General features: G+C 47.5%; 1 protein-coding gene across 5 annotated transcripts in view; it reads right to left on the reverse strand.

Annotated features, from left to right (window-relative positions):
* Nucleotides 1–1,355: 1,355 nt before the first annotated feature.
* Nucleotides 1,356–16,314, reverse strand: part of LOC118219443 (poly(ADP-ribose) glycohydrolase-like) — a 48,236-nt gene continuing 33,277 nt past the window's right edge. For all 5 annotated transcript variants that reach the window (XM_035402598.1, XM_035402597.1, XM_035402599.1 and 2 more), the window contains 5 exons: nt 12,858–12,936; nt 11,509–11,617; nt 6,280–6,385; nt 3,918–4,046; nt 1,356–2,627 (listed from right to left, as the gene is read on the reverse strand). In XM_035402598.1, coding sequence (XP_035258489.1) covers nt 2,452–2,627; nt 3,918–4,046; nt 6,280–6,385; nt 11,509–11,617; nt 12,858–12,936 — 599 coding nt within the window. In that variant the 3' untranslated portion in view covers nt 1,356–2,451. The remainder of the gene's footprint in view (nt 2,628–3,917; nt 4,047–6,279; nt 6,386–11,508; nt 11,618–12,857; nt 12,937–16,314) is intronic.

Below are 16,314 nucleotides of genomic sequence, written 5' to 3' on the forward strand. Positions count from 1 at the left end.
CTGGTGGCACGCTACCTACAGGAACAGCCTGTTTCCATAATAGCTGAAATCGAGTGATCGAATCCCTTTCATCCATACAGACCCATTGAGAGATGCAACCGCAATTAAAACGTTCACATTTGGTAACTTCAAAAATGCAGGAAAGAGTCAATTCTGCTTCCAAATGAAATAATGACCGTGTCTGAGTAAGGCAACAGAAACAGTAGACACGGTACGTATGCAATCTGCTAAAACGATTACCATCATTAATCACCCAGAACCACTGTAAGAGGCTGTAAGGCACCATTATAAAAGAGTGCCCGCAAATACACAATTCTATTTTAATGCCAAATGACCTAGAACTGACGTTAGCAGGCATCATGTTACAGAAAACAGTCGTTTAAATTATTTTCCACACAATCACTTTGTTTGATTGGCAGGTAGAACAGCACAGCTGTAAAGCGATGCAAACAAAGGCCGACTTGTCAGCGATGCAGCTCATGACTAGCATTGTGATTGCACATACTTGTTTGTTTAAACTAACCTCAGATGCCTTCATTAAAGCGACACCCCGTACTTTTAAAATTACATTTCTACTTCATGACTGCAACTCCAGTGACGATTTCAGAAGTCCCAAAGCTTCACAACCCATCTCTTCATATTTACGAACCTGCTTTTCCATCAATCGTTCAGTACCATAACCGGGCTTGTGCAACATTCCCAGAAGACCCAGCTGGCATTGAGGGACACCATTACCATACAGGAACATTTGCATCCGATGACAGAAGCAAATGGTCAAATTTTTCTCAACAGAAAAACTCAAGCTGCCTTTCAGACTTCCAAAACGGGGCTTACCAAAACCCGACTGCGCTTCGGAGGATCCTGGTGGAGAGGGAAAGGAATTGATTTTGCGAGGACAGGAAGTCTATCCCTGTGAGGAGCTGGATCAGTTCCCGCTCCGGTTAATGAGGCTTCATGTTCAGTTTATATAAAGGTATGACCTTATTAAACAGGGAGTGAAAGGGCAGAGCGAGTCTTTAAACGATAAAAGCTAAAGCTGGGCAGATGCTCGCTAAGCTCAGCCTCTCGTGTGCTGTGGCTAAGGGCGGTTACTGTTATTCTAATAGTGGAAGTGATTACAAGCCACAAGTTTCTCTAATGAGTAGGAGAATCGGGGTCTACTGACCCCTTTGCACAAATATTATGATACAGACCCACACACAATGTTTTGTCAATGCCATTAACACACCGAGAACTATAATCCTTTAATCCAGCTACCTGGTTATGTTTTACATTTATGTGTTTTTAACGCTAGTCTACCGTGATGTGGTGCAGGTAATCATTAGGACAAAATTAAATAAAAACAGGAGCAAATATTGTTCAATAATGGGATTTTTTTATTATTAAATTATATGATACAGTGCACAGTATAAAATAACTGCAATTACACGTCTTTTATGAATCCCATACTTGTCATAGCCATTATTGCCAATCAAACCAAAACGTTCAAAAACGCAGTCATAAGAGGCCCACCCCATCGCAAGGCAGACGCATATCCCCCAATAAGGTGCTTGTTAACTTCATAAGCTGAGCAAAAAAGCAGTGATCTGAACACACAGGTCTTTATTTGCCGTTGCTTACACGGTTACTGGGGAGGCGTGACTGGAGCGTGGCGACTCTTTTAAAGGAAGACCTGGGCTTGAACATCGGCACTCGTGACTTTACAAGCGTAGGCATGCCTGGCCGGTCAGTCTTCATCCTCACCGAGCCCTCCCCCCCCCCCCCCACCCCCACCCCAGTCAGACCGCTACAGCACAGCGGCTAACCCAACACCTTTCCCTCAAGCACGGGAACATTATCTGAAGAGGAGGGGGGGGGGAAAGGAAAAAAGCTAAGTGTAGTCTGAGATTGTTCCATGCATAGAAGATGTTTATATATTCATTATCTTCTTCGTAACAGCTGACCAACCCGGCTAATTTAACGAAGCCGGCAGCCGGTGAAAATGTCAACAGCAACAACAAAAAAAAAAACAACAACAACAAAGAAGCGAATGATAGGTAGACGGAGGACGGGGCGACCCATGGATCTCCATTAAAATGACAACTTTATTTTTACGGGACCGGGGGAACGGCTCGCGCTACAACATTTGGGTAGAGCCGCCGATCCATTAGGAAAGAAACTCCTGAGAGAAGGGAGGAGAGATGAATGGAGCGCGGAGCCGGCCGAGACAACCTATTAGCCGTTATTTATCTCCGTCCCTTCGCCACTCGTTTTGTGACTCATTGAATAATATTTCGTCTGGTAAATGGGAGGAGGGGGGCAGAGAAGGCATATGGCGTCTTTTTTGTTTTTGTATTTTTTGTGTTTCCCGGAAGGTTTCGAGAACCGTACAAAAATAAATCTAAAGCAAATGAAGGGGAGTGGTCTTTTTTTTGGGGAGGGGGGGGGGGGGGGGGGGGGGGGGGGGAGTCGTTAATGGAGGTCCATGGGGGCGGACGGTCTGCCGGCGCTGCCCCTGCCGTCAGGGTCAGGAGAGGAGTTCAGGACCCTCTCGTAGATGAAACCGTACAGGCCGATGTCGGGGCGCGGGGCCTGGCAGTTCTTACACACCAAGCTGTAGTACTGGTCCAGGAGACCGTACACCGCCCCTGCATGAGGGAGAGAGAGAACCGTGAGAACCGCGGTCAGTAGGCCCATTACACGGCATTACACATTACATTACAGTAACATTAAATTACATTACAGGCATTTAGCAGATGCAACTTACACAACATTTTTTTATACAGCAGGATACATACTGAAGCAATGCAGGTTAAGTACCTTGCAAGGGTTAAGTACCTTCCTCAAGAATACAACGGCAGTGTCCTACCAGGGAGTCGAACCTGTTACACTGCACTACACTGCTGCCCAGGAAAGAGCACACACCACTCAACCCGAAGGCCTTCAGTAACACACTGAGGAACGTGCATCCATAACACTGTACGTATGAGGGAATATACACGCGGCCCTGGAGAAAGGCGGCTGCTCGTAAAGCAAACGGTGTGACATAACCTCCATTGCAATACAGGGCTGGAAGGTTAGTTCAAATAAATGTCACAACACCAAATGCAGGAGTCTAAAATTGGGTATTATGGAAAGGGTGGGCTGAACAGAAGACAGGAAGAGACTCATGTAATTAAGTAATTGAATCATCCAACAGCCTAAACAACCTCACAATAAATTACAATAAATTGATTTCCCATCTTCCCATTTGGTAAATTACAGTAGCATCTCTGTGGCCCTCCAGAGGGTGAACTGGCCAGAATCCAGACAAAGCGTTCAGTAGCTGCATTAGACTTGGATGTGTTTTCATACCAACACCTACTGCATGGGGGAAGTTAAATTCTGAGCTGCACCAGGATTTTAAATGGGGAGCCATACCCATATGAGTACCCTTACATCAGACTTGTGTAATGCTGATCCATTACACAACTTGAGCTTATAAAGACAAATGCAGAACTGCTATCATGTCATAAATAATACACAGACAGAACTGAAGTAAATATCATCTACAAGTCACCGTCAGTACATTTGTGGATTGATTTACTGTGTGCAGATTACATACAGCAAGTCGTTCTCATGCTGATGCTCTCATAATAGTATTAGTCATATCTATAAATATAATTTGTGATATTAATTATTCCCATACAAAGTGTTTTTTATAATATCTGACAAATTGTTAATTGATATATACATACTAATTCTTTCCCATAAACTACTACTTAGAGTGTTCTTATTTTTCTCTAGTTGAAGGTGAAAGACTTTACAGATGCCCACTAACACACTTCCACAGAAAAAGACCATGAGAACATGTTATATTCAGGAAGTGGCTGCAGTAACCGTATCGTAACTATGCTGTAACAGGTTCCGGCGGCCATTTTGGAGCGGGCGCTTCTTACCGACGCTGACGCGCTGCTGGCTGAGGAACAGATGCATCTCGTGGACGTCCCTCATCAGCCGATCGTCCCCGAAGGTGAAGTAGGCCACGTCCCGGCCTGCCTCGGCGGCGGCCATCATCTGCAGCAGGGCTGAGGAAGCGGAAGCCCGTTAGCGCGGCTAAGGGTGGCTAACACAGCCTCGGCATTCAACAAGCCACGATGTATGTCGCTAACGTGCGATTAGCAGGTAGCTGCGTTCTTCAACACCGTTTCAACGTTTAACAGACATTTAGCGTCTATCAGCACAGGCTTTGATGTATAGTCATCAGTAGGGATGGGTAAGGTATCGGTTCGGGGCACCCTTTAGGCACTAGCACTGTTTTATAAGAATCGCCAGCTTCACACAAACAGTCTCTGTTATGGTTATGAGCCACCATATGTAATCTGGAAATCAGCTCTGTTGTTGCCTTTTTACCCAAATGTATTAAATGTGTTACAGCCACCAACTACAGATAGTTTAATTACATGTGTGAAGTGATCAGAGGCATTCACCCTCTGTGTTTCTGTACATCTGTAACAGCTGTCTCTGACAGACCTTCCCGACACCACAAAGGAAGGATAGCAAAATACGATTAATAAAAAAAACATTTCACCAACATGGAGCATCAATATTTTTAGTCATAAGTATGCATTTAGTATGCAAGTATGCACTTTTTACTAATTGACCAATCATAAGAAAAACAAAAAAGGCACGTTTCTTAAACTGATCTCCAATAGTGTTTTACTGCTGCCTGTACAGTACAAGGGCTTTACTGACTGAAAGAGTAACATGCACTCACAAAAGGGGAGTCCCCCAGAGTTACTCATATTTCACGTTCAGGAGCACAGGATACAGCTGGGCTCATTTCTATTTCCATTTAGAAAGTTAAATAACAACGGCAGGTTCTCCCGAGAGGACCTCAATCTCAGTCACCGAGTCCGGCACCAAGCTACGGCCCCAGAGCCGTTAATATTTAAAGAGGCTGGTAATAACTCTGCTGATTAATGATCGGCGTGGAACGGCATTAGCAAGCTCACCGAGTAACATTTAAGATGAACACAGCGGCATTCTGGGGTTTCCCCCTGCGTTTCTCCCATTACATTACCATCGCAGTGCATTGTGGGTATTTAGCAGGGGCTCTTATCCAGAGCGACTTACAGCGCTTTCTCATTTTTACGTAGTAACCCCGTTTATACAACTGATTTTTTTACGCAAACAATTCATGCTATCTGGTTCAAGGGTACAACAGCGGTGTCCTACCCGGGAATCGAACCTGCAACCTTTAGTTCGCAAGCCCAGTTCCCATGCTGCCGCCCCACAGCTGCACCCCTCCTGCATTTTAAACGCTCCGGAAGCTTCCGGAGGCGCCGGCCGGGCGGGGAACCGTCCCAGGAGGGGCGTCATTAAGAGAAGAGGCACTAATACCGCAGGTGACCTGCGCGTGGGTGACCGGGGCCCGGTGGCTAATTAGCACGCTAGCGCGGGGGAAGCGGGGCGAACGCTCCGTGCCGGGGCCGCTTCTCGCGGCGAGGGAGAACGAGGAGCGGCCAGGGGGGAGGGGAGGGGGCGGGGCTTCAGATGGAGTCGCGGCGGCGAGCCGGGCGGACGTCGTCTGAGCCCCTCGGCCAATCGAAAGTGAAGCGGGGCCGTGACACGGGCACCCGGAGTGGATTGATGGACCGGGCCGGGAAATCAATGCGGCTTTTAATGAAAAATATAAAAGTTTGTCAGCCGATCGATAACCGGAGGGCGGACGAACAGGCTAAGTAAACGAGCGAATGTGAGGTAAGACTAATGAGGATCCGCACCGCTCTGTACCGCTGAGGCTGCTTTACAAATCGACTCCCTGAAAAAGGTTTTACAGTAGATAACTGTATGTGTGTGTGTGTGTGTGCGTGTGTGTCCGTGTTTGAGCACGCCTGAGTGAATGGGCGGGTGCCTGTGCGCATTCTGACTGAGTAACAACGGGAAGTAAAATTTAGATTTATTTTTGCTCTCACGCCACAGATAAAACGGCAGCGAATATCTGACAGGAAAATATCAACAAAACCTTGGTAATTGGGGGGGGGGGTAATTGTGTCTTGCGCAGGCAAACACACAGATGCATACAATCACCTCACAAATTTGCGTATTGAACTTATGCTTATTGAAGTGTGGCCAGCGTCAAGCCACAAAAAATATTAAGGATGAAATAATCAAGCTTAAAGAACAATTAGCTTGAATTTGGCCGGTTTGTTTTCTTAAGTCACTGGCCCGTTCCACCCCAGACTCCCCTCCCCCCGCCCCGCCCCGCCCCCCCCCCCCCCCCCCCCCCCCACCCCGGCTGTCCCTCCCCCACTGTACCTTTTAACCTGGTGTCGCCCCTGAAGACGCCGCAGCCCCAGTTCCCCGTGGCAACCGCAGACAGGTTCTGGCTCTTCGCCCCGGGACGCGCAAAGCCGCAGTAGGCCTGGGGACGGGGAGAATGACATCATCAGTGACAGAGACGACTGAGGTAAAGGCGCCTCGTTCCTTTCCAAGGCCGACGCCCTGTCTAAGATGAAAGATGTTGAGTGCAGATCTTTTATGAATGCAGTCACTTCAGCACTGGACTCAGAATGGCTGTACAACCAGCGCAGATTAGCTCCTCATCCTCAAATGTTTCATTCACACACATTCGCGCGCGCGCGCGCGCGCACGCACGCACGGCCGGCCGGCCGGCCGGCCACGCACGCACGCACGCACAAGCACACAGACACACGGACACAAACAGGCAGACAGACAGACAGACAAACACAGACACAGACACAAACACATGCAGACAAAAGGAGAGAAAATTAATGTATCTGAAGAGCTCCCTGTACCAGTGAACCACACTCTATGTCCTGACTATGATAAAGACTGGACTGTGTTCAGTCCTGCACTGTGATAAAGACTGGACTGTGTTCAGTCCTGCACTGTGATAAAGACTGGACTGTGTTCAGTCCTGCACTGTGATACAGACTGGATGTGGTCTCCATTGCCCCGAGACCTGGATCCCTGCAGCTACCAACCACTGGTGCATTTTCCAATTATGAACCCTGTACATGAGTCAGCCTCATATCTGGAGAACATACAAAAGAACAGCACCATTTCTGAAGCCCTCGGGCCAATGCCTGTGCATTTAAAAAGTCAGACATTACATTACATTACATTCATTTGGCAGACGCTTTTATCCAAAGCGACGTACAAAAAAGTGCATTTCATGGTCGTAGACAACTGCTAAACACGGGTTCAGTAAGGTTCAGACGTATACCACGCATGTACGAATTACAGCAGCGGTCTGACTGAAGCCATACAACCTTCAATTATGCATAGGAAACCATTAAATAAGTAGAGCTGCTCATCAATGAGGGCCCATCCACCAATGAGAGGACAGAGCGATCATATTTAATGCGGTAATCCAATGTAATTGTCCAATCCGACCATTAGTGATGCAAATGTGGATTAGGATAGGGACGGAAAATCGCAGGGTTTTGCACAGGGTGACACCTGACTCGCGGTGTTTGAGAATTTGCGAAAACCACAGGAAATGCATTTGCACCTCAGACAATATGTGCGCGGCGTGAAAATGAACAGTGTGCATCGCTCCCGTTCCCTCCCGTTTGCAAATTCCTATTCCGGAAGGGCAGCTGTGACAGCAGGCCGAACGGCCCTCCGAGCAGGATTGATCTCCATGTTGGAGCATCCCTCACATCCCTGTCAATCTCTTTGAGGGCTGTCATCGTTTTTTTTTTTTTTTTCACGCTTCCCAAAGTGAGGCCTGACAACATCGACGTCTTGATTCCGTAATGCGAATTTCCATCGGAGAGAGGAAGAAAAAGCCTTCCCCGCCGACGTGAAATGCACACGCCCCACGTGGTACGCAGGGTTACCTCAGTAACCCCCGCGTCTCCATTACGAGCCAATGTGAGGCGGCTGCTATCCTGCTGATGCTGTTATTGTGCATCAGAAAAGACACTTTATCCAAGGAAGCATGTTTATTGTGCGTTTAAATGCATGCTACATACATCCAAGCAATAAATATGTGAACAGAATCTGATAACACATGTAACCTCGGTTATGTATTTATAAAACTGGGTTCCTCTAATATTTCCAATCACAAATATTTTTTGAACAACTTTATTATTTTTCCAAAGGAATAAAATTTTCAAATTTCCTAAATCCAAGCCAGCACTTTTACAGCACAGACAAATTTTACAGATTTGGGGAAAGCCCATGAAAAAACGCCACCTTTTAGCTGGATTTAGGGACTGCAATTTTATTTGTTAAATTTTTCCAAAGACAATGGGAAAAAATATAATTATGCAAATAAAGCATAATAAATGGCTGGCTCTCGTTTATTTCTCCATACTGTGCTTCCGTAAGTTACCTCCAGAGACAAACAGCAAATAAATAATTGAGTCGACTTCAAGCAAGGTAAACACGCTGGCGAATTTGGATTACGTTTGACAGTGTTTATTAGATTATGTTACGTGATTAAATGTAATGGTTTGACACCGAGGCAATTAAAATCTGCGCGAGCCTAATTTTAACTTAAATGCCAATTAAAGCTTTCACTGGTGCATAAAATTATCCAATGAGTCAAGCCTTTCACAGTATTACAATTACAGATGAATTCATCTATGGAAGATCAAAGCAAAACATCAAAGGGCCATGGTATCCTCCCTCCCATTTCTTCTACTGTAATAAATAATACAAAATGGTAATGTTTGTTTTCGGAAACTATGCGAGAACAAACTGTCCCCAAAAACTGCACTCAAGTGCTGAGCATGATGTGGCTGCCGTTCAATCCGAAATTGCCAGTTCATTTTATTGAGTTGCAAAACGGTTACATCATGAGGGGTTTCATACAGCATTTCAGAAGGACAAATTGCCTTGCTGCGTTTCATTTATTGACAGAATATTACGCTACACATTATCTTATCTACTTATTAAACCACCACGCAACATCAAGAGCACACTGAGTAAAATTTGAAGTTTTACGTTTCAGTGAACTTCCTAAAAACATAAAATTCATACAAATTCATTCCATGCACAGCCAATGTTAATTAAGAAATAACTAACGAACGTCAAGTCGTTCCAATTCAATCTCAATATATTTTTATTTACAATATTAATGAATGAATAAAATGCAAATGGTTTTTTATGTGAAAGCATAGCTTTTAATGTCAGCTGTTAGGTACTTCTGTAAGAACTCGCTGTTCCGCTGCTGAACTCATACTGCAGAGATCCACTGTTTAACTCATACTGCGGAGTTCCACTGTAAACTACAGGGTGCCACTGTTTAACTCAAACATGTCGCTCATTTACAGCGCATATCAGTATGTTATTTACCCTCCATCCTCCCCTGCAGATGTAATGACTGCAGGGTTCCACTGTTTAACTCAAGCAGCAGGGTTCCACTGTAAACCACAGGGTTCCACTGTTTAACTCAAACAACACGTCGCCCTCTTAGTGCGCATCAGCGTTTTATTTTCCCTCAGTCCCCACCTCAGTGGAACTGCGCTTCAGGTCACTGAAATAAAACACCGGGCTGTTCTTTAGGCCAGATCCCAGCCAGCTCCTTTTTCCGCCGCGCGTAGCGTTTCCGAACGAGCTGACATCGGGAAGGCCCGGCGGAAAGCGCGCCGCGTGCAGCTGACATCACCGTCGTCCCGCTCCTGACCCCCGCTCCCTCAGAGGGGGCTCCAAAATCCGCATGGAAAAGGGTCCCGTGCCAATTGACCTGATTTGGACGGTGATGGATGGGCTTGATGTGCTTTACAGCGCGCAGCTGTGCTGTCTGGCATGGCCGTGAGCAGCTGTGAAAGTGAACGATGGCTCTGACGTGTGTGCAGTGGGTTTTGATGCAGGCGTGTAACAGTTTGAAACATTTGGTGGAAACAGAGGTTCCCACAATTCAATACAATCACAACTCTCAATTAAATATGATGATTCCGTTTTTTTACCTTTATCAAATACCCACTACAGACAGGGGACTCCTAACATTACCAGGTAACCTGGTCAGTGGGGAAGACTACCATATCATGGTATCTGCTTAGCCTTCAAGTGAAAAATCGTGGTTTATTTAAAGCTTCATATCGGCTCCCCAGTAGGAGAATGGGGAAGCAGACATGATTTGAAAGTTAAAATCTGCCTCGTCACTCAGAAGCATTTCTGTTTTCATGCTGACAGTCTAAGATCCCTGGAGACCTGAACCATGCCATGATCCTCCACAAAAACATCCAAAAACACAACACAGTCAGTTCAGAGGTTACTTTTCCGGGCATGAACAAGTCTAACTTATAGAGCTTATAACTGACCGAAGGTCTACAATTATAACATATAAACCTTTTTATGTCCAACAAAACCTATAAGTTTTACACCAGGTTTTCACTGAAACCGGTACTAGGACATGGGGCTGAACATGACCATTTCCCACACAAATTTGGAATGTCCAATTAACTATTTCCAATTAGCAGCTGTGCTCACTGCCAATTTGGGAGCGTGTAGACATAGCCCTGAGCTTTTTGTCTCTCTCCATTTTTGTTATATTGCTGCTTATGCTGTTTTGGCCAGGCCGTTATAGTAATGGAAAACCTGTTCTCACTTCACCTGCCTACTTAAAGAAAGCTCAAATAAACAGAACAACACGAAAGCTCGGCGCTCCTCCCTCTCCTCTCTCCTGTTTACGAAACGCCACACCACACCAACGCTCACCACACCAGCGATGCCGGCCCCACGCCTCTTTAGACCCATTCCCCTGAAGAACCAGCAGCCCCACCGGCCTCACAAATCGGATCAGCGAGGGTAATTTGATGCAAATTGAAGCAGAGGCTGGAGAGGCAGACCCACTGACTGGCACACTCGCCAGATTCAATGGAGGAGGACGGAAGTAAGTCTCTTCCATGGGGGGGTCCGCACCACTCCACACCGCCCCTGCTGTGTCTGTGTTGACCTGAGTGCAGTGCCGGTGGGCAAAAATGGTACTTTTTCCCTCCCTCCCTCCCCACTTTTGGCCAAGCAGTATGCCTGGATGTTGGGGTCCCTACCCTGAAACCAATCTGTCCACTGGGGGGGGGGGAGCGTTCAAGCAATCAGACTACCAGCATAAAAGCAGTCAGTGGAAAGGGGAGGTTTCCATCATGGAATGCAAAACACCTGGTTTCAAATAAACAAAATTGTTTTTTTCGAGCGAGGACTTGAAAATAACATTTTTAACACCACCCACTTTTTTGACCTTGTGTACTCTTCTCATTTTCTGTTAAAAGTCATGGTGTGAATGTACCATTCTGTTCTGTTGGAGTAAAGTTCATCATCTGAAAGCAGCTCACCTGTTCCCCCTTCTTTCATTTTCATTTTCATCTTTTACTTGTGTTATGTGAGTTATTAAAGGCAGGTGTGTTTAAAAAGGTATGTGTTTGAAAAGATGTGTGTGCTATAAGATGTATGTGTTTAAAAAGATATGCGTGTTTAAAAAGGTATATGCATATCAAAATATAATACCCAATCAAAATCAGGAGAAAAGGGGGGATCCAAATGCACAGCATTGAGGAGAGAACAATCACTCACCTTGTTGAGTTCTCTATTTATTTTGTCAGGCTGAAACTGCTCAAGGTAGTGCCTGAACCTCAGGGCATCTATAGCCACAATCTCAGTGCACCGTCTCCGCCAGTCATCCCTAAAGAGGAGAGAAAGCGTCAGTCACTCAGGATCAAAAGCCGCACTTCAGCTCTTTAGAGGTAAGAGCCTGGCATACGTTTGCACATATGGGAGCCAAACTGAATGCATGTTCTGAGATTGTGAATGTTACGAAATTTTCACACAGGACAATTACTGGGGGCATTCATGTCTGGGGCACTCAGTTAACCATTATTATTGTCCTCAACTCCAAGAGACAAAGTCACACTGGTGTTACTTTGTTCTTCAAACCCGTACGCAGCACTCTTTTGCGTTTCACTAACTCCTGAAGCAGAGAGATGACTGTGAACAGGCCCGTAGCGCTGCACCTCCAGGGCCACGCAGGCCAGTCTGACTGCGGGGACGTGAGGTGTAGATTATGGGAGGTAAAGCGCCGATTTTCTGCCTGGGTGCCGGGAGGACCTCCGGCCGTTCCGGCGCGTCCCGTTCAGAGACGGGGCTGTCTGAGCGGATAGCGCTACGCATCGCGGCTGCCGCGGCTCTCTCCGAAACGGCTAGCCGAGAGAGAGAGAGAAAGAGAGGGTGGGGGGGGGGAGGGGGGGAGAGTGAGGGGGACAGAGTGAGAGAGAGATGTGAGAGAGAGAGAGGGAGGGAGAGAGAGAGAGAGACAGAGAAAGAGAGGGAGAGAGAGATAGAGAGAGAGAGAGAGAGCGAGAGAGAGAGGGTGAGGGGGTGGGGGGGGCAGAGTGAGAGAGAGAGAGGGAGAGAGGGCGAGGGGGGGAGAGTGAGGGGGACAGAGTGAGAGAGAGATGAGAGAGAGAGTGAGAGAGAGGGAGGGAGGGAGAGAGAGAGAGAGAGGGCAAGGGGGGGGAGAGTGAGGGAGAGAGAGAGAGAGGGAGGGAGAGAGATAGAGAGAGAGAGAGAGAGAGCGATAGAGAGGCCGCGGGACATTGTGGCGTCCAGTCAATCCCGGAACGGCAGAGCGCGGCGATGGACCGGCAGAGCGCGGCGGGTCCTCCTGCTGATTTTATCAGAGGTGAAACCTCGGGCCGCACGCCAAACGCGACTTCCGCACAGGCCACGTGAGGAAGCGCACACGGGCTCCATTAGGCATTCAGGGAAGCGATACCACGTTCACCAGAATTTCTTCCCAACTTCGTTCACCCCAGCCCGACCGAAATTCCCACTTTTCTGCAAAAGTAAAAAGTCGGCCAAAGCTGGCGGTATGAAATGCTTTAGCTCCGTGAAGACAGAGCGCGTCAGAGCTGGGCGGGGCTTACCGGGGCGTCTCGTCCCTGTGATCTCCGGCCCATCTGTAGCTCTCTGCGTAGCCGGTGTACTTACTGTACTGCTCCGAGCCTGGAACACAAGCACAGGCAGAACCTCAGCACAAAAACACTCCGTACTGCACAACACGCTGTGGGCAGCTGATTAACAGGGAGAGAAAGAGCAAAGACAGTGTATCAGAGTGCACTCTTCAGTCCTCACAGAAATAACACAACTGCAAAGAAGAGTAACCAAAGGGAACTAGTTACAATAAAAATAAAAATACATTTTTTATTCTTTACATCACAGGAGTCACCTGGTTCAAAAAGTCTTGACAGTTTACTGTGATTTCCACAGACCAATAATTTATTGCAAAAAAAAAAAAAAAAAGTCTTGCAAAAGTGACAGAACTGTCCAAGAAAAGAAGCGGTGAACGGGGGGAGGGGGATTAAAATGAGCTTGGCTCGCGGCCACGCTAGCTGTGATTTTAATAGCGTTTCGAGTGATGAAGCGCTATTAAGCGTGGCTACGGGAGTAGCCGCAGACTCCGTGAGGAAGGTCAAGTTATTACCCCCGTGGAAAAGGCGCGAGAGAAGCAAACGGTCGGCCCTGGGGGGGGGGGGGGGGATTCTGCACCCACGGGGACGGGAGAGCGTTGGAAACAATGAGGCTGCAAATTAACTTCCCGCTCATTACTGCTCATTAGCGCACGCAGTTCCCGCCACGGCGCATGAATAAACTATCTGAGCGGTGGCAAGACTGGCCAGCGCACAAGGGCTCTGCTGCAGGAATTAATTAATGCGTGCGCTTCCTCTGAGAGAAATGCCAAATGTATCAGTCTTACTTTAGACAAATGTATATGTATGACATAGATGTGCACACAAACACACACACACACACACACACACATGCACACACACACAGACATGCACACAGACAGACACACACACACACTCACACAGAGACACAGTCACAGTATTCATTAGTGACCTGTTCATAAGTTCCCAAGAGAGATCAAATCATGAATCTACCAAAATCAACTAATTTATTTAAATGTTTACATGATCATTTTACAGATTTCTAACCACGTACAATTGATTTTAATCCTGCCACGCATTGACTGTTGGTGGCAGGTAAAATATATATGTGTCTGAATGTCTAAAGAGCAAAGAAATAAAAACAACAATAAAGAAGAACAAATATCCGCAATTACGTTTAGAAGCGTAACAGAGCACTGGGGTTGCTTAAAATTTATTTTCAACTTAATCTGACTGTAAATAAAAACGCAGATCAATACCAGTAAAGATCTAATTCTACTTCCCCTTCTCACAGTGACTACTCAATCCCATTCACCAGCGTTCCTCTGCCCAGAGGGCTGAGCGTGCCTTTGGAACAGACAGCGCTGCCTCACACTGATAGTGAAGGCTTTTCTGCCCATTTGCCCAGTAAATCAAATTACTGTATCAGTTAATGCAAGCATCCTCATGCACGTGATGTCAGAGGATACCCTTCAGGGACTACATGCGTGGGACTGAAGGTGAAACCAGAACACTGATAATACAACAGTGGGACCACTCAAATCAAGGTCTTGTACTGAATATGCAAGAGAAGTATTTTAAAAGTAAAAGTATTTTTTTTAAATAGCAACGGTTGGGTATGAAGTTTGATATCAACAAGGCCTCTTTCATACTGACAGGGTGAAGAGATAAAGGCGTCCGAGGATGAGGGCGGCTTCGCGAGTACACATTATGAATTATTATTCCTCAGCGCGGCTGAACTATGTCTGGGAGACAATGACAACAGTCGGAAAAAAGACAGGATAAATGGCAGGTCTCTCCGGGGACAGCTGTGGACCTCGACTCATAAAAGCCTCCTCAGCAAAGAAAAGAATCTGCGGAATAAAGGGGAATAATAAAAAAAAAAAGCGCTTCTCCTTTCAAGCCGGAGCGATCTGCTCGCGTTTCCGTCTGAGAGGCAGTCGCCGTCGCCCGGTGGCGCCTCCAGGAGCACGGAGCGCTAACTCGTAATGCCACGGGGTCAAAGGTCGTTGTTAACTCCTCTAAACGCTTTCCCGTTCATTAGCAGCCGCTCGGCTGGTCCGAGGAGGTCAGTCCCGAGCTGAGTCGCATATGCACAGGGATTCCTCTGCGTGATCTGCTTCCACGTTCGTTTCGCTAAGCTTCATAACACCTGATAATACTTGAGAGCAGGAATGCCCCCTGGAAGTTTGGCTTTCAAAGGCAGGTGGAAAAACTATGTGTGGAAAGGATGTCCATAAGTCTTAAACGACTCTTCTGAAGGATGCAAACTGCATTCATATTTATATATAAAAGGGGGATTTAAAATCATTTTTGACCATTCAGGCATTAACTGCCAATTCACGTTCTGCTAGTATGCTGGTATGTACACAGGCCAACCAGACGATCCAGCATCACAACCATATTACTGTATAAAAAAATCTGAGCGTGGGACAGAAAGCAAATATGGACTGGCCCAGCTGCCAGACCCGGGCTCCTAACTTCACCTCAGAACCGACCGGACCCGGAGAGACCAGAATCTCCGCGGCGTGAGTGCTCTCGACTAAAAAAGGACTCTTGACATTTGCGTCAAACTTCCTGGGTCGGGCTCCGGCATCGGTGATTCATCCTCCTTCCCTTCCTTGATCCAATTTGTATTTACGGCCGCCGCGACGGCAGCCAGACATGGAGCGATCGAGAGAAATTCAATTAAGCCCGGGCCGCTTTTAGGGATTTCGCCCGGGCGGCGGGCTCCATTAGGCCCCGGGTCAAGACGCGTCGCGGGGGGAGCGCGATTTACTGCGCGGCAACGATCCAGCGGAGACTCGGCTAAAAAAAAAAAAAACGCAGATGACAACGAATATTCCCTTGTTTTAATAAAGATGATGGAACGGCTCGGGCCATTAGCGGAGTGGGTCTTGGGCAGGTCTTCCAGCGGCGATTAATTCCGCGGAAGCGTAATAAAGTTAAGTGGTGTGAGGGGGGGTGGGGGGGGGGAACGGACCCAAGAGCTCAAGGTGACTCCACTCGAGAGAGGTGCCCCGATGAGAGGATTAGAATACTGATGAGGCGGGCGGGGCCTGACGTTCATTATGCCCCTGCCGGTGACTTCCTGCCGACCGCGAGCGAGCCCCTTACGTTAAAATGGCGACAGGAGCGTTCCCCGGTTTCCTCAGAAAGAAGCGGACGTTCCCCACTTCGTCTCGCAGAAGGAAGTCGTCACAACGCTCTTGGCCATTACGTCTGCGTCTGTGTCCACGGAGACAGAACTTCGGTCGCCATGTGAAATATTGCAGTGGCTGCGCGTCTCCACGGTGACCTTCAGCCGGGCAGCGGGGCGCCTGTGTGGGCGGAGGCCTTGATGAAGGAGAGCGCGGGCAGTGGGCGCGGCTGTGGGCGGCCATGATGGGCCCCGCGGTGGCTCCGCTCCCACGGTCGTCACGGTGTCCTTTCG

This window comes from Anguilla anguilla, chromosome 2, assembly GCF_013347855.1.
Source record: "Anguilla anguilla isolate fAngAng1 chromosome 2, fAngAng1.pri, whole genome shotgun sequence".
Lineage (NCBI taxonomy): Eukaryota > Metazoa > Chordata > Actinopteri > Anguilliformes > Anguillidae > Anguilla > Anguilla anguilla.